This window comes from Hippopotamus amphibius, chromosome X (assembly GCF_030028045.1).
Source record: "Hippopotamus amphibius kiboko isolate mHipAmp2 chromosome X, mHipAmp2.hap2, whole genome shotgun sequence".
Taxonomy (NCBI): Eukaryota; Metazoa; Chordata; class Mammalia; order Artiodactyla; family Hippopotamidae; genus Hippopotamus; species Hippopotamus amphibius.
The window spans coordinates 115,480,983-115,501,690 of NC_080203.1; the positions used below are offsets into that span (position 1 = coordinate 115,480,983).

Genomic DNA, 20,708 nt, shown 5'->3' on the forward strand with positions numbered 1-20,708 from the left:
GGGCCGAACCACCCTGAGAGGCCACAGTCAGCTATCCACAGTGATGCCCTCCGCCCTGCCACATGTCTGCAGAATTTCAGGCAGGCATCCCATCCTTTCAGAAGGGGATAGTTCATTTAAAAAGCAAAGTCATAAATGGAAAGGAGTCAAAGATTATGCTGAGCTTCCTAGCCTGAAAGTCAAGAAAGCAAGCGGAACACACTGTGACTGAGGTGGGCTTCACGGCCCATTATACTCAAGATTCACCTTCATAAAAGATATTTCCTACTAAATGTAGTCATTTGTTTTTATTAAAGATAGTTGTCTCCAGTACAATATAGCACACACACAAAAAGATCTGCCTTCAAGAGGAAATGCCAAGTCAACACAATGCATGATCTTGAAGTGGATTCCTCAATCAGGGGTGGGGGTGGGGACTGCTTAACAAGGAAAGCACTATTAGGACAATTAATGAAATGAGAGCAAGGTCTACATATTAGATGATATTACTGTATTAATGTTAAATTTCACAAACTGGATAATCAAACTGTGGTTTTCTAAGAGTTGTTCTAAGGAGATACACACTGAAGTATTTAGGGGTAAAGGTGCATGATGTCTATCATTAATCCAAATGGTTCAGGAAAATAATGCATTTTGTGTGTGTGTGTACCACACGTATATATTGAAAAAAAGAGAGAATATGAATGAGAATGATAGAACAAATGTTGCCAAATGTTAACAGTTAGTGAATCTGGGTGCAGGGATATGGGAATTCTTGCTACTAGTCTTGCAAAGCAATTATTTCAAAATGGAATGTTTAAAAAAGAAAGGGAAAAAATAACATGTATGTGTTGGAATGGCTATGGAAAAGGAATGAGGAATGGTAAGGAGACCAAAAAAGAAAAGAAAAAAAAAAAAAGAGCTGACTCGGTAATTTGAGTTAGCAATATACCAGCAATTCACTCTGAAGCCCCTAAAGTGATTTTTACATAAGTGATAGTAAATGTTTGACTGTCACTGCCACCAGGACTGGGGACTTGAAAGTCAGCTAGCCTACCTAGACTCCCCAGCACGCTAGCTCCCAAGAGTGCTTCTATACTTTCTGCTAGAAAATCTCTAATCACGGTCTTGGAGCAATAAAGAAGTCTCATGCACACAAGTATCTGCTGCTCCTGAAATAAGCTATGAGTTTAGGGTGGAATCCAAGTGACCCTCAGATGGAAGCCACAGTCACTGCCTCTCTGAGCTTTCCTGGGTCCCGGGGCCCCGTGTCTGCCTCGGTGAGGGGCAGCTGCCTGTCTGGGACAGGGACTGGACACGGTGTCTAAGACCACCCAACAGAGCATTTCTCAGATGATTCATTCTCAACCCTCAGAATTGATTATAATCAATATTACTGAGGAATGACTGCTGAATGGTCATCCTCTTTCAGTAGCCTGGCCTCCATTAACCCTCTAGACACCAACTAATTAATGGTTCCACTCTCCCCATATCCGTCCACATCATTCCCGTCCCCTAAAGTGCTCTCCCTGTCCTGTCAGTTCCACCCCACCCCCAAAGGGGCGGTGCAAACCACAGCTGGCCCCCCCTCCCCTGGGCCCCCATGGCACTTCCTTCGGTGCTGGCTTGACAGCACTTTGTGCATCTGGCCTCCAAAACCCCTCCAGCTTTCTCCATGGGGACTTCTTATTTACTTGTAGAATACAGAGGAGACACGCAAGTGTTTCTCGAATCTATGCAAATCCCTTTCTAAAGATACACCACCTGCTCTTCCCTCTGCTTACCGAGTGGGCAGTTCAGTCACAAATTCAACTTCCTCAATTAGACCTCACGTGCTTTAAGCACCAGAGCTACACCTGACTGAACGTTAACTTATACTCTAAGATTTTTCAGACTTTTCATGGGGCAGATGAAGCAGAGCAGGTGGCTGATATTTTTCACAAAGGTTCTCCTTTAAATGACTTAATCTGTCCTAAAATAAGTACTGTCTTCCAAAAACTCCTTTAAAAAGAAAACAAAAAAACACAGCGGAGACTGGATCAAAGCAGCAACATCCCCCTATTCAAAGAATTGCAGACCTGCTCGCATGGGCCCTTGCATTGCTATTCTTTTATATTTTTCTGTACTTTCCCATTTTTTTCAATGAAAAATCACATTTATAACCAGAAAAAATGTGAAAAGTCAAGAAAGTGTCTAGTACAGTTGAAAAGTATTTTCCTTAGGACAATTATACATTGTCGGTTAAAAAAAAAAGCTTTTAATTACCTGCGAAACCTGGCAATCCTGAATGACTCCTTCCCACAGAAGCACTACATGTACTTTTAGGGAGAATGGTCCCAATGCCAAATGTTCACAGCACTCTGGGTAGACCCATCTGAAGCCACACTATTTACTTACCAACTCTGAACCAATCCCACCGAAGGGCGGTTAAGCAAGTTATCTGGCAGAAGGTTAACTTCTCTCATTGTGTTAGCCAGGCGCACAGGAAGCTCCTTTCGTAGGAACATATATGAAGTTTTCTCACATGCATTATCTCTCCCTATTAAGAGATGAAAAATATTCCGTGATTTTATCATCTAACAGATGTAATAATAACATGTTCTTGTGGTAGCCCAGTGACTGCTCAGGAAGAGAAAATTAAGCAATCTTGCAGTCTCTAGTTAAATCTTTATCCTCTGAAATAGCAAGTTTTAACGAAAATAATTTAATTAGAATAGAAAAAGAACATTTATTCCAAAAGGCAACCTTGAAAGCAGTGTTTTTTCCTCAGCACAAATACATCCCCAGTGTTACCAGCGGCGATATAAAAGTGACCTGGGATAGAACCTGAATTTGTTTTCAAATAAACGCTGTGGGAAAACTGCCAAGTACAAAAGTAGGAGAACATGTAAACCCAATCCTGTTCACAGGGGTTTCCAGAAGGCAACAGACCCATTCATTCCACAAACATTCACCTACTGTGGACTGTTTCCTAAGATTTTCTTCAAATGTGTTTCTTCAGGGACCAGGAAGCAGCCACGGACCCCAGCTCTGACCAAGACACAGGACTCAGGAGGTGCCTGAGAAGCCAGCTCACAGGTGCCCTCAGAAATGGAGTGATGGACTACAGCATGTCCAAGAGGACGGAGATACAGTGTTGACTTGAAAGAAAGAGGTCAGGGAGGGAGTCCTCTGTTGATTGCCCTGAGCCGGCTGTGCATACAATGGACGCAACTAGGGCACAGTGAGAGAAAAGGTACCAGGCCATCTGAAAGAGGAAACCCGAGCCCTTTCCCCGGCTGCCATGTGACCAGAGGGCTTGTATGACTGGTCTTGTCCCCAAGCCCCAACACTGCTATAAACCCAGTGATGGTTGGGGGAAGGAGGATGTGATAGAAAAGACATGAACTGTGGGGACAGAAATGTGCTTCAGCCTCAACTCCTCCATTTTGGGGGTGGGAAACCCTTGGTAAGCTTCTTCACTTCTGAGGCTCAGCTGCCTTAATCTGTAACATGGGGATGAAATGTCAGTTTTTGTAAAGACTACATGTGACAACATGTATGAAGCCTGACACACAGCAAGTATTCAGTGAACATTAGTTCTTCTTCTGTCCCCTGTGATACTGATGGGTCTGTCCCAACTCCCTCACACTTGGGTAGGCCTGCCTGATGCCCCATACTCCCTGCAAGCTGCTGGGAAATGGGCAACCTTGGGGCCAGGCCCAGAGAGAGGGAAGCAGGGCTCAAATGATCTTCTCCTCCAAACTCTCCACATGTGATGAAGGCAGCAAACGAGAGATTCAGAAGTAAATCCATTCTAATATTTCCAGCCACATTCTGGTTTATTCCTTTCCTGTCCTCACAGAATAAGACTGGAAATAAAAGAATTCACTTTTTTTTTTTTTTGGCCATGCCACGCAGCATGTGGAATCATAGTTCCCCAACCAGGGGTCGAACCCGAGTCCCCTGCATTGGAAGCGAGGCGTCTTAACCACTGGCCCACCAGGGAAGTCTCAAAGAACCCACTTTTGAGATTCATCTGCAGAACCTCTTCCCTCTACTGCCCCTTGCACTCCTTCCCCATTTCCAAAAAAGTCAGAATAAAAGGTTAAAGTCTTAACCTATCCTTCACTTCCCTCATTCTAAATGAGTAGTATATTGAAGGCCTCCAGTAAATCTTTAACTAATTGATAATTCTGCCTTTTCCTTTTCTCCTAAGGGAAATACTCCAAAAAAGGAAGAGGAGTGTAATATCTCAGCAATGATCTTCCAACACTTACTCCATACACATTCATTTGGCCTTAGATGATTAACACTTAAGATGATTCACACTGCTTTGCTTAATATATATATATATTTCTAAAATGTTCTGTATAAATATAGTTTTTATGGATGAATCATTTTTAAGTGCACTAAAAATGCTGATATTTCAAAACAACTCATAGTGAACCTCATTATAAAATGAAGGACCTATTATCTAAGTTAAAATGTGCATGTATGCTTGCACATATTAGGAGAAATACTGATTAAATAAAAAGGACAGTAAAAAAAAAAAAAAGCACAAAAGAAATGATGAAGTTCTCCCTAGAGAAGGAAATTGGGGAATAGGGAAAAAAGCGAGAACCCTGTGGTGTTGAATTGGAACTGGAAGTATCAATGTGACCTTAGGATTTTGAAAAATTATCTGAGTTTTTAGGGTAGTGAAAGTTGGCATGCTTAAACTTCCTCATCCACAGTACATGAGGGGCAGCAAATCAGCAGCCCCGGGGCGGGGGGCGGGGGGGAGGGAAGTAGGGTGAAGAGGGAGGGTCAGGGGAAGTGACAGCAGGCTGGCAGGTGCCAGGTGGTGAGGGGCAGTCAGGTCCACGTCTCTTCTGGAAATGCACAGGGCTGGATGGCTTCAGAATTGAAAAGTTTTCAGATTTTAGGAAGGTAAAAAAAAAAGTACACGCATCTATCACATGAAACAGTCTCTTCTATAGACACAATACAGCTGCAGCGCAATCTGTGAACGACGACACTGAGCAGGGAAAGATCCCAGCCCCAGGTCACTTAACGCCAGGTTTGAAAAGCAGACTGAGTTTGGGCAGCAAAAGTATGAAAAACGAACTTCAATTTTTTGAGCTTTTTGGACTTGGAATTCAGCTAAAAGACTGCAGTCCGGCAGAACAGCATGCCGAGATCAGATGCCAGAGTTAGACTTGGGTTTGAATCCTGTCCCGAGCATCCACAGGCTTCGTGAACTCCAGCAAGTGTTATTACGCGTCTAAGCCTTGGCGTAGCCACCTATAATAAGAACAGGGCCGATTTCACAGAGGTTTCGGCGAGGGTTAAAAAGTGCTTAACATTTAACATGAACAGGTTCTTAAAATTGAGAAAAGGGGGCTCATTAATTGCAATCACTAATGATGCCGGCTGGTATACAGCACAGCAGCCTGAGGCCACGGGGTGCCAGATCAAACAGTCTCATGCTTGCTAAGCCCTGAGAGCATGACCGCATTCTGGTTCAGCCTGTGCACATTTGATGATTCTACATAATTAAAAAAGGATTAAAAAGGATTAAAGTATGTTCTCTGTCCCTACCATCCACTTTCACTTATTTTAAAATAAAAGGCCTTGGTGCTTCCATTGGTCAACTCTGCACTAACTGGAAGAGTCAACTAACTACTAGGCATGGACCGAAATAACCAAAATTTCAGGAAGCATTTATTCTAGGCTTCTTGGATTATCAGCCTTTCATAAACTAGTGTTGAAAGAAACTTCGTCTCTATACACACACACCTCCCGCCCGCCATGGCACTGATTAGAGAGCCTCACCTCTGCGAGCTTCTCAATGATTTACTGGAAGAATAGAGAATACTTTCAGAAGTTTGTATTTTCAAAAAAGAGTACCTGCAAAATCTCAGGTTTTGCCTCCTACATTCTAATTTAGTTTTAGAGATGAATTCTTTGTACTCGGATACCTTAATTATACATCAGCTTAAACAGGGGGATAAGTCTTTTTTAGTTAGTTAATTAGTGAGCCTAAAAATAAATATGAAATGCCTGATTTTTTTTAACCTTTCTGTGGTTTTCCTCATATAAGTTGAAAATATTTTATCCTATATATTAATGCTAAATATTCAGTTTAAATCAAAGGGTTCCAACAATCTTTTTTTTAATTTAACTTACCAAAAAGAAACTTTGGGTTTCAACTGAATACCTCTCTAAAGGGTTCTGTTTTTCTAAGCCTTCTGGCATACTGAGTATTTTCCAGTTATTCTTCCCAGTCATTTGACTTCATTTTTTCCCTGCTTACTTGGCTTCTCTACATTCCTTAATTTTGATTTTCTATTTTTATTCTGCATTTCTCCATATACTTCATCTTATTCAAATTTACCGATTAAATTTTTCCCTAGTATCAGCTCGGAAAATGAGGAAGAAGCAGTGGGTGAGAGGCATGGAAAATTTTGATTTCATGAATGCAATTAAGACATTGGCTTAAATAAACTCATGTTATTTCTTCAGTTTTTCTTCCTCTTTTGATGACCCTTCAATTCTCTTCTGTTTTCTGTTTGTTTTTCCTACTTTGCCCTTTCATTGAGAAGTCAGAGACAATTACTACATTTGCCAAAACCATGACTGGCTTTGTCTAGAAAAGTTCCAAATAGCTTTCCAATTCACCAAGACACAGGATAAATAGACACAGAAACACAAATGACTTTTTTTTTTCCATAAATGACTTCTGATTTAACATGAGGAGCCCTCTTAGTGATGGTCACCGATAAGAAAGGAGGATTTGACCAGCCTTCCAAGAGCAAGAGTTCTGACATTATTCTTTGTACCTGGTTTCCATAGTGGCCTGTATTGCTGGTGAACCTCTAATCCTCTTTTTGACTAATTTACAGGAAGCAAAAAAAATAACTATTTCTTCGGTTAATGAAGTGACCTGATAATATATCTTATAATTAAAGCAGAGAGCTGAGTGAATGCCTCCCAAAAATGTAGTCTCCTATCTGGATTACTTGAAGGCTATCTTTGTCCACATCTTTCAGCTTTACTACTTGGTGGAGTGGTAACAAGGGAATCAGGGAATGGAAAAGGAGAGCAAAAAATGGAAAAATTACCAGCAAGGCACCAAAACCCAACAGAATGATCAGCTCATTCTGATAAGGCTGCTTTTTCTAAACACATCAATTAAATGTTTGAGTTTACAATGTATTTTTACCATTTACCATGTTAAAATGGGTAAACTATGACTGAGAAAATAGTATTTCAGGGGCAGCTCTTTGATTTTTCTTCAGTTGTATTTATAAGATTTCAATCTTTTGAAAACATTGCATTTTAGGATAAGTAATTTATCCGTGAACTTTCCAGGGCTATAAACAATGATTAATTGAATAGTCCTTCAAAAGAAACAACCATAAGAGTGAATGGAGAGCTACCAAATGATTGTGAATATCCTTCAAAAGAATCCCCCCCCCCTTTTTTTTGGCTTCGTTTATACTTTGAAAATGTTTGTTTTACTCCATGGCCAGAAATACTATTTCAGTGCCTGGGAAGTTTAACAGTTTTCCTTTGTTTGGGAAAACTTATTCCTGAATTTAAAGAGATCAAAATAGGTAGCAGGTTTGGGGTCTCCCAAACTGGAGGCTGCGGCCACTCTAGGCCAGCCCATTTGGGTTATCATCACCCACAGCCAATCCAGAAACTTCAGAGCCAAAGATCAGGTATTTCACACACACCTCATTCCCTATCCATCTCAGTGCCCAACAGCATCCAGCTATTGCACTATTTCACGTAGCTCAATGTCTATTTTATTAGGCTCACAGATGCTGTGGGTCAGGAATTCAGAGAGGACACAGGAGGGAAGGCTGGTCTGGGAACTTACATGGGAAAACCTAAATGTTGGAAGAGTGACTAGACTGTGGGGGCTGGAAGTATCTGAAGGCTTCCCGCTCACAAGTCTGACCCTTGGGCCTATTACTTGCCGACTGAGATTGCCTACTGGAGCATCATCAGGTGGCCTCTCCATGGGCTTCCTCACAGCATGGTGGCCTTGGGCTAGTTGGGTTCCTGTATGGCTTCAGTAAGCAAGGCAGAGGCTGCACGGCCTTTATGACCCAGCCACAGAAGTCACTCAGCTAGTCCCCTTCTGCCATACTCAACTGGTCTAAGCAGCCACAGCCTGCCCAGACTCCAGGCAGTGGCGCTCAGACCCCCTCCCCCCTTGGTGGAGGACTGGCAAGAGCACATCCCAGGAAATCATTGTCACAGCCATCTCTGGAAAATGCCATCTGCCCTAAGATGTTCATAAGGAGGTATACAAGATGATTTATTTATTTCTCAAACTGTACTTTAAAGCACTCTTCTACTACCTGAATTTGTTTTCTTTGGAGTCATTTTTTTGGCCATTTATTTGTTAGTTTCTCTCGCTGTGGGCTTCCCTCAGAAGGCAGGTGATCCTTGCTTACTGAGGCAGCCTGAGGACTAAGTGAGCACCCAAAACATCTGATTACGTAGGGCTTTTTGGTGGGGTACTAACACCATATCAGCTTCCCTTCGTCTCCTTAAACAGCTCATTCAGTGTCTTTAGAGAAGAACCCCCTTCTTGCCCTAGGGGTAAAACTGCCTGCCTACTAATGTTCTGATGGTCAGGATGGAGGGTAACCCTTCTGTCTGCAGGCTTCTGGTTCATTCTCCAGTTTTCACCCAGCCAGCTCTACCTGTCACTCTCTCCCTCCATCCTTGGTTCTGCATTACTGAGGTAGAAGCCTCTCCTGGGGCCACAGTGCCTCCTTAGTATGTTCTAGACTTCAGCTAGCCAATACAGGAGCCATGAGCCACTAGAGGAAATGTGAATATTCAATTATATTATAATATCAATGATAAATTCGCTAACAGTGATAACTGTATCATGGCTATTAGGACAATACTCTCATGCTTAGGATATATATAAATGTGTAGAGGTAGTCATCATATCTGCAACTTACTCTCAAAATGGTTCGGCCAAAAAGGTGTATATATAAAGGGAGGGAAGGGGATAGGGATGGAAGGGGAAGAGATAAAAATTGCAAACACAGCAGGGACTTCCTAGGTGGTGCAGTGGTTAAGAATCTGCCTGCCAATGCAGGGGACACGGGTTTGAGCCCTGGTCCGGGAAGATCCCACATGCCTCGGAGTAACTAAGCCCATGTGCCACAACTACTGAGCCTGCACTCTAGAGCCCATGAGCCACAACTATTGAGCCTGTGTGCCGCAACTACTGAAGCCCATGTGCCTAGAACCCGTGCTCCGCAACAAGAGAAGCCACTGCAATGAGGAGCCCATGCACCACAATGAAGAGTAGCCCCTGCTAGCTGTAACTAGAGAAAAGCCCGTATGCAGCAACTAAGACCCAATGCAGCCAATAAATTTATTTATTTATTTTTTAAAAAGCAAATATAGCAAAGTAACTGGTGAATCTAGGCGCTAGACATTGGCGTTAACTGTATTATTCTTACAATTTTTCCTAAGGTCTGAAATTTTTCCAAATAAAAGGTTTGGGAGAGACACTGTGAACAACCTAAGTATCCAACAATAAGGGAATAGTCAAATTACAATACTGCATATTTACATGGGGAAATATGCAGTCATTAGAGTTTTTAAAACTCAACAACAAAAAAACAATCCTATCAAAAAATGGACAGATGACCTAAATAGACATTTCTCCAAAGAAGACATACAGATGGCCAACAGGCACATGAAAAGATGCTCAACATTGTTAATTATTAGAGAAATGCAAGTCAAAACTATAATGACCAGTCAGAACAGCCATCATTAAAGTCTACAAATGACAAATGCTGGAGAGGGTGTGGAGAAAGGGAACCCTCCTACACTGTTGGTGGGAATGTAAGTTGGTGCAGCCACTATGGAGAACAGTACTGAGGTTCCTCACAAAACTAAAAATAGAATTACCGTATGATCCAGCAATCCCACTCCTTGTCATATATCTGGACAAAACTATAATTCAAAGATACACGCACCCCTATGTTCATAGCAGCACTATTCACAATAGCCAAGACATGGAATCAATCTAAATGTCCATCAACAGATGAGTGGATAAAGAAGATGTGGTACATATATACAACGGAATACTACTTAGCCGTAAAAAAAGAATGAAATCATGCCATTTGCAGCAACATGGATGCAACTAGAGATTGTCATACTAAGTGAAGTCAGAAAGACAAATAGCATATATTTATATATGGAATCTAAAATATGACACAAATCTATCTATGAAATAGAAACAGAATCACAGACATAGAGAACAGACTGGTGGTTGCCAAGGGGGAGGGGATTGGGGGAGGTGTGGAGTGGAGGTTGGGGTTAGCAGATGTCAGCTATTACATACGGAATAGATAAACAACAAGGTCTTACTGTATAGCACAGAGAACTATATTCAATATCCTATGATAAAACATAATGGAAAAGAATATTAAAAAAAGAATGTGTGTGTGTATATATATATAACTGAATCACTTTGTTGTACATCAGGAATTAACACTGTGAATCAATTATACTTCAATTTTTAAAAAATAAAAGTTTTTAAAGAAAAAAGCAGTCTTCTGAAGGTCTTCAGTCTTCTGAAGAGCCATTCTATTACTTTAAAAATAAAACCCTACTAGACCCATTTTATTCTAAAAAAAAAAAAAAAAAATACAAAAATCTCATACAGAACATGCTACTATATGCAGATCTTCTTAATGGGGTCCAAAGCCCGTGCTACCTTCATGTAATGGTGTTTGATGCTTTTGTAAGAAAAGAGGGGACAGGGTGATTGTGACAGGGCTCTTGATTAAGGTAGGTGAGGGTTACCAGATCCTTCCCTGAAGAGCTGTGTCTGTGCTGGGGGAAAGTGACAGCCACTAGCACCTTGATCTCTCTCTTTAGAGATCCTGTTTGTTGGCTCTTTTGAAGTATCAATATATGCATCCATGAACAAATTAGTGAGAAACCTGCCCCTCTATATGCCAGATAAGGCCCAAACCAAGTTGTGAGCAGATTTTACCACGGGCCCACAATTTGCGACCTTGGCTTGGGCAACCCCTCTGCCATCACCCCCAGTCACTGACTTCTGTGTCCCATGGATGCCAAGATTCCTCAAAAAACTGAACAGTCCATTAGCACAATACCTGGCACACTGTAGGTGTTGTAGGTGTTTAATATTACCTGATTAGAACTCAAAATACCTAGTATAAGCTTACAATAGCAAATAAACTTCAGGGGTTCAAGGTAACATTTGCTGGTAATGGTAAATTCCTCTAATAGATAGATCACTTCATTCTATATACGTGGTTAGGAGTATTCCAATTCTTATAGCTAGGGGAAGAAGAGCCAAAAAGTAGACAGGAAGGTGATAATAAAGCGGCAGTAATTGTCAATATGGTGTGTCAGGCTAGAGAGTGGACAGAAAAGGCAGAGGTGTATTGAGAAATGACATCACAAATAGAGCTTTGACCAGCTAAAGCATTGAGTAACACTCCTAGCCAAAGCCACCACACAGATCCACACCACCCTAATTCCAGAAGGGAGTTGAGGATCTAGTCCTAACAGGGGATTGGTGACTTACAGAATGTCTTGTTGTCATGGGAGCAGGAACAGTTAAGTAAAGGTCACACTGTACTCATCATCAAAGTGAACTGAGGCAAAAACCTTAAGTTAACCATTACAGTGAATGAAGAGGATCCAAAGCCAGTCACGCTCAAAGCACAAATGAGCTGAAAGTGCTATGTTTCTTGTAAAATGATCAGTTTATATAGCTGGGACCTTCAGCCAACAAACTTTAAGATAATTAACATTCAAGGTTAAGAGCTCCCTATGCAGTTTTTATTCTTAGCAGGAAGCTGATTTCATCCAGGAAATGCTGTGTCACTAACTTCCCATAACAAAAGCACAGCCAACATCTACTGAGCACCTACCATGTGCCATGCACAGTGCTTCAACATTCTCAAGTTCCTAGGAGCAACAGGCCTATGATTCGATGCTATAGTTTCCATTTCGTAGGTAAGGACATGGAAGTGTACAGTGGGATTAAGTGATGTGCCCAAGCTCGTGCTGGTGGTGGGCACCACAAATCAAGCCTTGGGTACAGGTCCACATACACCGGTTATCATATTCCCACAGAGAGGCAACAGGCAAACTAACAAGGATGGGTCCTCAGAATAAGAACTGTTTAAAGTGTAAGTAAATGAAGGAGGTAGCAATCTGATAGCTCCGAAATGATAAGACGAGACAAACATTAGATTATGCAATTTCCTGACTGTCTAACAGAAAAAATTCACACAAAACCACAGCATTACTAATAGACACTCTGTTTGCTAGAAAGAGTTGCACTGGAGCAATGGTATACGATGTGGGAAGAAATGGTATGCTATGTTGAAAGAAAAAAAGCAGACATTTAAAAGCTCAATCAAGGACATCCCTGGTGGCTCAGTGGTTAAGAATCTGCCTGCCAATGCAGGGGACATAGGTTGGATCCCTGGTCGGGGAAGATTCCACATACCGTGGAGCAGCTAAGCCGGTTCCCCACAACTACTGAGCCTGCGTGCTACAACTACTGAAGCCCACACACCTAGAGCCCGTGCTCCACAAGAGAAGCCACTGCACTGAGAAGCCCGCACATCACAACGAAGAGTAGCCCCTGCTCACTGCAACTAGAGAAAGCCTGCGCGCAGCAACAAAGACCCAGCACAGCAATAAACAAATAAACAAACAAACAAACAAATAAATAAATGTTTAAAAAAGCTCAATCGACCTGAATTTTAACTGTGGTTTTGCTCCTAACTTTGCTTGGGCAAGATACTTAAATCATCTAAGTCTCAGCATCTTCATCCAAGAAATGGAAACATCTATCTCACCTGCATGCTGTGAGAATTATAGCTATACCTGTCTATTATTGTGTCTGGTGGAGACTGGTACACAAACGTAAGTTCCCTTTGCCTCCTATAAAGAATAATTTCTGGCTCACTTTGGAAGAGGCAGCAGAGATGTTATGTCAACAACTAGCTGATGCTTTGGACAGTTTCTTCATTACCCAGAGCTTCTACTTTCTCGTGCATAAAACTGGGGAGGTTGGACAGATGATCTCTAAGCTCAGGGTCCTACTGAATCAATCTCTGAGGATAAGATTTTGGTTTATACACCTTACAGTTATTTATCCTATGCCAATCTTGCCTAATGTACATTCTGGGACAACTCTGGAGAGAGCATTGCTAGGAGTGAGTAGGCAAGGAAAGGAGCTAGAAATCAATAAAAAGAGTACATACACTTATATTTGTTTTATACCAAAAAAAAATAAAAAAGAAAAAGAAAGGAAAAAAAGAAACAATGAAAGCCTCCAAGGATGCTTTGGATAAAGGACAACTGGGTTAACACTTCACACATACCCAGAAACCACTTCTATTACACAAGCCTCCAAGGTAGAGGTAGAGAAAGCATGCCACAAACCCATGGGATGCATACGTTTTGGCTAGCCTATATATACATAGACATATTTGTCCTGGCTTCTCATTTATCTACACGTATAAGCCCTTCAAAGGCAGCAACTCTATGCCTCGACAATTCCCCAATGCTTCTCAGTTTCCACTTCACTCCAAATCCAGAAAGTTCAACAAATGCTGATGGACTCCTGGGAATTCCCTGGCGGTCCAGTGGTTAAGACTCTGCGCTTTCACTGCTGGGGCCTGGGTTCAATCCCTGATTTGGGAACTAAGATCCTGCAAGCCACGCGGCGCTGCCAAAAAAAAAAAAAAAATGCTGATGGCCTCCTAAACTCCTTAAGTGTAAACCTTCAACATCTCACAGACTTTATCCCCTAAAGTGGTTCATAGCTCTTGGGCAAAATTTTTACCAGATCTAACACAGTTCTTAACTCTGGAAACACATTATAGTCACCTGGGTAAGTCAAAAATACCAGCATCTAGACCCTACCTTTAGAGATTGATTTAATTGGCTTCTACAGGGTGGGGATGGGGGACACGTGGCATTAGCTTTAGGAGCTCCCCAGATGATTCTCACAAGCACCCAGAACTGAGATCCACTGACTAGCATCTAATCACAGAAAATTCAACAAGGGAATAAACCAAAGAACTCCTCAGGCTCAGAGAGTGGCTACTAAGCATCCCAAACTTTCTCACTGACTCATCTATTTTTAGTCTCTATTTTCATGTGTGAGTTTTGTTTCAGCCTCCTAGGAAACTGACCACACTTGAGCACATTACATGACCAATACAGAAATGTTAATATAGAAATTACACTTTGCTTTCTATTTAATCTCAGAAGCAAGAGGAGAAATTAACCAAATATATACACAGTGCACAGTCAAGGATCAAGGAGTATCTGCTACCAGGCTTAAGGAAACATCTTACTCTTCTAGAACAGATCCAAGGAAAGGTTCAGGTAAACCCTGAATATGTTCTGGTCAATGAAAATGTAATAATTCATTGGGAAAAGATATATATGTTACACATTTCAAAGTTACTTAACTTTGTGTTTTGAGAAAATGTTAGAGATACGTAGCAATTTATTCCCAACAGTGAAACCATTATATACTGACCTCCAAGCCCTCATAAGAAAGATACACTAGTACAACTCAAATGGTTGAGTGGAATCAGAGGTCAAGTCTAAGAAGGAAAATAAAATCACGACTGGTTGGGTGATGCTTAGGGAAATAATCTACAGAGTTAGAACCCCAAGCATTCAATCACAGGGAATATAAATATCGACCTGTGTAATTAATATATAATAAATAGTTTTCTATAATTTTTGTGCCATTCATTACAGCAGAAAGAATAATCTCAGTCAAGATGAGACAATGACTAGGAAAGGAGTCCTCCTCGAGGGATAGGAAGGACAGTAAACCCAGCTCTGCCACAAATATGGAGGTAAACAAGTATGGAGAAACGGGCTACCTGAAGATGCTTCCAGGCTAGTTTCAATGCATGCCACGTACCCCATCCACAGTTCCCTTAGCACATTTTCTTTACGTTAGCTAATTTACCAAGAAGAAGAAGTGGGCAAGAACAATGAGAATTTCTAAAAATCTAAAGTAATAAATAGGGACTTCCCTGGTGGTCCAGTGGTTGAGACTTTGCCTTCCAATGTGGGGGGTACAGGTTCAATCCCTGGTCGAGGAGCTAAGATCCCACATGCCTTGTGGCCAAAAAACCAAAACATAAAAAACAGAAGCAATATTGTAACAAATTCAATAAAGACTTTACAAATGGTCCACATTAAAAAAAAAACTTTAGGACTTCCTAGGTGGCACAGTAGTAAAGAATCCACCTGCCAATGCAGGGGACAAGGGTTCGAGCCCTGCCCTGGGAAGATTCCACATGCCACGGAGCAACTAAGCCCGTGCGCCACAACTATTGAGCCTGCGCTCTAGAGCCAGTGAGCCACACAACTACTGAGCCCATGTGCTGCAACTATTGAAGCCCACGCGTCTAGGGCGTGTGCTCCACAACAAGAGAAGCCACTACAACGAGGAGCCTGCGCACCACAATGAAGAGTAGCCCCCACTCACAGCAACTAGAGAAAGCCCGTGTGCAGCAACGAAGACCCAACACAGCCAATAAATAAATAAATAAAATTTAAAAAAAAACTTTAAAAACTTTAAAAAAATAAAGTAATAAATAAGGAGCTGCCATTACCAAATTTTAACCGAAATTACAGGCCAAAGTTAGTATGTGTTATTTGGTTGAAATCTGAAAAGTTGTCCTTTTGGAGAGAATCCACAAATATAAACTACTCTGTGAACTTTGTGATAAAACAGCAACAAGAGGGAAAGATGTGAGGTCTTAATAATTGCTTCTATGCAGATGGACAGCAGAACAGAGTTGACTGCAAATGTCCCATCAGAGATGGCAACAAATTCCAGAGGGATTTAGTGACAATTTACATGCTACTCTAGGTGATGAATCTGACCGTGATAAAAGCACTGTAAATGACTGAGTATATTAAAACTCAGACTGTGCACTAAATAAAAAGGAAACCAACATTCGGTGTCAACATATGTAACTATATGGGGAAAAGCTGTAAGGCTATCACAAAAAAATCAATAGATGGAAGAATTAGAGGTGATATTCTTTTCCAAATGCATTTAATTGTATAGTTTCATAATTACTTTACCAAAGAAGGGGGCACAATAGGAAACAGTATTTACACAGCACAATAGCTTACTATGCCAAGTAGACACAAGCAGTCCATGCAGATGGTTAAAACTCCAGAGTCCAGTTACTGAATGGTCAAGGGCACTACACACAACCAAGTGCACAAAATAAACCCACAAAGGGAAAAAAATAAAACTTTTAGTTTCTATGTTACCTATTCTACAATGAAAGTCATAAAACATCATTTTGGCAGGGCTGTGGAGAAACCGATACACTTAAACTTTGGTGACAGCCCTAGAGATTAAAGCTATAAAATCCCTCCAAGCCTTTCACTGTGGTCATTCCATACAGGGGCACATACCCTATACGTGAGCCAGCGATCACCTGGAAAAGTCTTATTTAGCTACCCCAAAAGTCACAGTCCAGATAGCCAAGTTTTACTGTTACTAGCATACAGGACAAACAGAAGTTTATCATTTAAATGCAAATTAAGAGCAATCACTGCAGACTTCTTTAACAGGGAGGCAAACTATCTCAGACTAGAGGTCCAAACTTTCTGTAAAGGGCCAGATGGTAAACATTTTGGCTTTGTAGGCCAAATTGTCTCTGTGGCAACTAGTCAACTCTGCTGTTGCAGAGGTACAGAAGCCACATATGCTATGTAATGAATGGGCATGGCTGTGATCCAGTAAAACTTTACTTTTAATAAATTTATTTATTTTATTTCTGGCTGTGTTGGGTCTTTGTTGCCGCACACAGGCTTTCTCTAGTTGCGGCGAGTGGGGGCTACTCTTGGTTGTGGTATGCGGGCTTCTCATTGCAGTGGCTTCTCCTGTTGGGGAGCACAGACTCTAGGTGTGTGGGCTTCAGTATTACAGCACATGAGCTCAGTAGTTGTGGCACATGGGCTCTAGAGCACAGGCTCAGCAGTTGTGGCACACGGGCTTAGTTGCTCCAAGGCATGTGGGATCTTCCTAGACCAGGGCTTGAGCCCATGTCCTCTGCATTGGCAGGCAGATTCTTAACCACGGCGCCACCAGGGAAGTCCAGTAAAACTTTATTTACAAAAATAGGTGGTGCCAAAACCCAGAGCATGTACAACACAAAAACTGAACCCTAATGGAAACTAAGGACTTTGGGTGATAATGATGGGTCAGTGTTGGTTCATCAGCTGTAACAAATGTCCCGCACTGGTGCAGGATGCTGGTGGTGGGGGAGGCTGTATTTGTGGAGGGGGTGTATGGGAGTTCCCTGTACTTTCCGCCCAATTTTGCTATGAACCTAAAACTACTCTTAAAAATAAAGTCTATTAATTGTAAGACAAAAAACAAGTGGCTGGTCCTCAGGCTATAGTTCAACAATCTATTTTAGACTATGGTATTCCAAAAGAAAATTAAAAAAAACAAGATTTGCCCAATTCTGGAATCATATAATCATGGAAGTAAAATAATAGAATGCACATAAAATGAAAAGTGGTGATATTTTCTGATTCCATCCAATAATAAGACCAAGATTTCCTAAATCTTGCCAACAATCTGATCATTTTCCCGATGTTTAATGGGAGGAAACCACTCAGTCATCAATAGGTCAGTACGTGTGGAAATGTCTCCCCTTCGGAAGCATACAAAACTGCCATGACAACGAACAAAGCCGGAAATGCACCTTAAAAACTCAGAGGCTGATAAACCAGGTTATATTCAAATCCAGTCATATCAGATCTTTAGGGTCCAAAAGGCCAATTCTTTCTTTAAATTTAAATATTGATCAAGGTGCATTAAACCACATTAGATGTCTTTACCCTAAATGAAATGGTCTCTTCCCCTTTAATTCTAAATCACTGGCTTCTGTCTCTAAACAGGTTAGTCTAATTCTTGGCAACTCCTCACAATATTAGAACCTTACTGCTTACAGAAAAGGTGTGTTACGTACATATACGTAAAGGTACAAAATGTACACACTCAGAAACAGAATGCCATTGTTTTTCCCTTTTCCTAACACAATTTAAAAAACAAGACAAACCTCCCAAACCTCTTCATCTTCTCCAGAAACAAATCCACTCTTCTCCCCAGTAGTAATCAGGCTTTAAGGAGCATGACTTACAAACCCAAGGCTTTTCGAAGAGCAGTCATTTGGAACCAAAGTCAACTTCTCGGTGGGTATTGCAATCTTAAAATACCTTCTAAAGATGAACTCAGTGACAAGAACAAGGACGCAGGTGCAGAGAATGGACTGGAGAACTCGAGGTTTGGGAGGGGGCGGGGGGTGAAGGGGAAGCTGAGACAAAGCGAGAGAGTAGCACAGACATATATATACTACCAACTGTAAAATAGATAGCCAGTGGGAAGTTGTTGTATAACAAAGGGAGCTCAACTCGAGGATGGAAGATGCCTTAGAGGACTGGGACGGGGAGGGTGAGGGGGACTCGAGGGAGGGTGGGGGGGGGGGGAGTCAAGGGAGGGAGGGAATACGGGGATATGTGTATAAAAACAGATGATTGAACTTGGTGTATCCCCCCAAAAATAATAAATAAATAAATTAAATTAAAAAAAAACAACAGATGATTGAACTTGGTGTACCCCCAAAAAATAATAAATAAATAAAATTTAAAAAAAACCTTCTAAAGGAAAACAGAAGGCAGCTGGGCCTTTAAACCTCAAGAACAGTAAAAACAGGGAAACTGGCTGCTGCCTTCTAATAGCTAAAGGCTCCAAGGTTCACAGAACCACTGTAATTATGGTAGAAATCTTTTCTGTGAAAAGAAGGCAGAGTTGTCAGACAACCTATCTTCTGCTGGTTTTATTTCAGAGATGCTATATTTAAATGTGGGGACATTACAGAAGTTTTAAACTTACATAACAACTGACTAAAGTGACATAATGTTTAATAACCTTTAGATGGAGTCAATAATCACCGCCTAAGGAGGCGCCCACTCTGGGCAGAAAGCAAACAGCTGAGGAAGCTCTGAGAGGTTACAAAGAACAGGTGAGTGCCCACCCTCTGCAACGAGACAGTTTAGAATAAAATCAAATAACAGGAGCCAGGAGCAAATATCTTTAACACAAGTGCAGATATGCAGAAGACAAGTGCAAAAAAACTGGGAAGGGCTTCCCTGGTGGCGCAGTGGTTAAGAAACCGCCTGCCAGTGCACGGGACATGGGTTCGAGCCCTGGGCTGGGAACTTCCCACGTGCAGGGGGAAAGCAACTAAGCCCCTGTGCCACAACTACTGAGCCTGCGCTCTAGAGTCTGTAAGCCACAACTACTGAGCCCATGCGCTGCAACTACTGAATGCTGCACACCTAGAGCCTGTGCTCCCCAACAAGAGAAGCCACCGCAATGAGAAGCCCGCCCGCATACAGTAACAGAGTAGCCCCCGCTCGCCACAACTAGAGAAAAGCCCGTGTGCAGCAACGAAGACCCAACGCACCCAAAAATAAACAAAATAAATCTTTTTAAAAAAACTGGGAAATAAAACAGTCAGTCTGTAGGGAGGGGATCAGAGTGATTAATGAAGGAGCCAGAGTGGACAGGGTTAACGCTGAAAGATGAAAAGCGTATCCAGATGAAAATGTGAATCATTTCCTATGAACTCATTCAAGATTCAGAAGGTTCTATCTTTAAGTTATATCATACAGCCCAAGTTCTCCTTTTCTTATATCACTAAGAGAACTTTAAATTCATAACAACCGCTTACTAGAAAGACCTCATGCTTTTGCAAATATCACAGAGACTCACCATAACATTCATTGCCATTCAAAGACAGTTAATTGGTCCAAAATTCCTGAGTAACAAGTTTACAGGAAAAAAAGACTAAAAGTTATACTGAGAAATAAAATCAATAAATGTTTATTCTGAACATTAAAATGTGATATTTCTATTACTCCTAATAAGGAATTAATACATACTGTCTGAAGCCTCATTGTCCAATAGAAATATGTGAGCCACACATGTAATTTTAAACTCCCTAGCAGCCATATGAACATAAAAAGAAACAGGTGAAATTTCTGATGTTTTATTTAATGCAACATACCCCCAAATTACCATTTCAACATGGAATCAATACAAAAACATATTGAGATATTTTACTATTTTTTATATTAAGTCTTTGAAATCCAGTGTGTATCTTATACTTACATCTCAATTCAAAAGCTAAATTTCTATCAGAAATAATTGGCCTATAATTAGATTTCATCAAATTTACAGTTAAGGTAGATTCACATACCCAAATTGTTCTAAACATACTTAAAAGTTTTCCAATTAACTGAATCAAGTATCACTTTTAAGTTTAAATTTAAATGATCATTTCAGTTTCTCAGTCACACCAGCCACAATTTCAAGCGCTTAATAGGTTCAAGTGGCTAGTGGTGACCATACTGGACAAAGAAGGTCTAAATAAATAAATAGAAAGAGTACCCCTAGAACCAAAAATTCAAGCCTAACTACTAAAAAAAATATAACAAAGCAAGATACATCATATGGTAGAAAAACTAAAGGTATTAGAAACAGAAAGTGAAAGCAAAATTATAGATGTTTCTCGTTACAGATGACAGACCTGTCATATCAATAAATATAAACTGGTTAAACTTAGCCACACAAAAGAAAAAGTTTGACTCACAAAGCA

At 41.0% G+C, this 20,708-nt stretch overlaps 1 protein-coding gene across 9 annotated transcripts in view; it reads right to left on the reverse strand.

The window, feature by feature from the left end:
* The window catches only part of PDK3 (pyruvate dehydrogenase kinase 3), a 101,046-nt gene that overhangs the window by 44,124 nt on the left and 36,214 nt on the right, over positions 1-20,708 (reverse strand). For 7 of the 9 annotated variants that reach the window (XR_009050480.1, XR_009050481.1, XR_009050478.1 and 4 more), the window contains one exon: positions 2,377-2,518. The exons of the other annotated variants lie outside the window; for them this stretch is intronic. Coding sequence is in view for 2 of the 7 variants with exons in the window: in XM_057719260.1 (XP_057575243.1) it covers positions 2,377-2,518 (142 nt within the window). In the remaining 5 variants the exon portion in view is untranslated. The remainder of the gene's footprint in view (positions 1-2,376; positions 2,519-20,708) is intronic. 9 annotated transcript variants of the gene reach the window in all.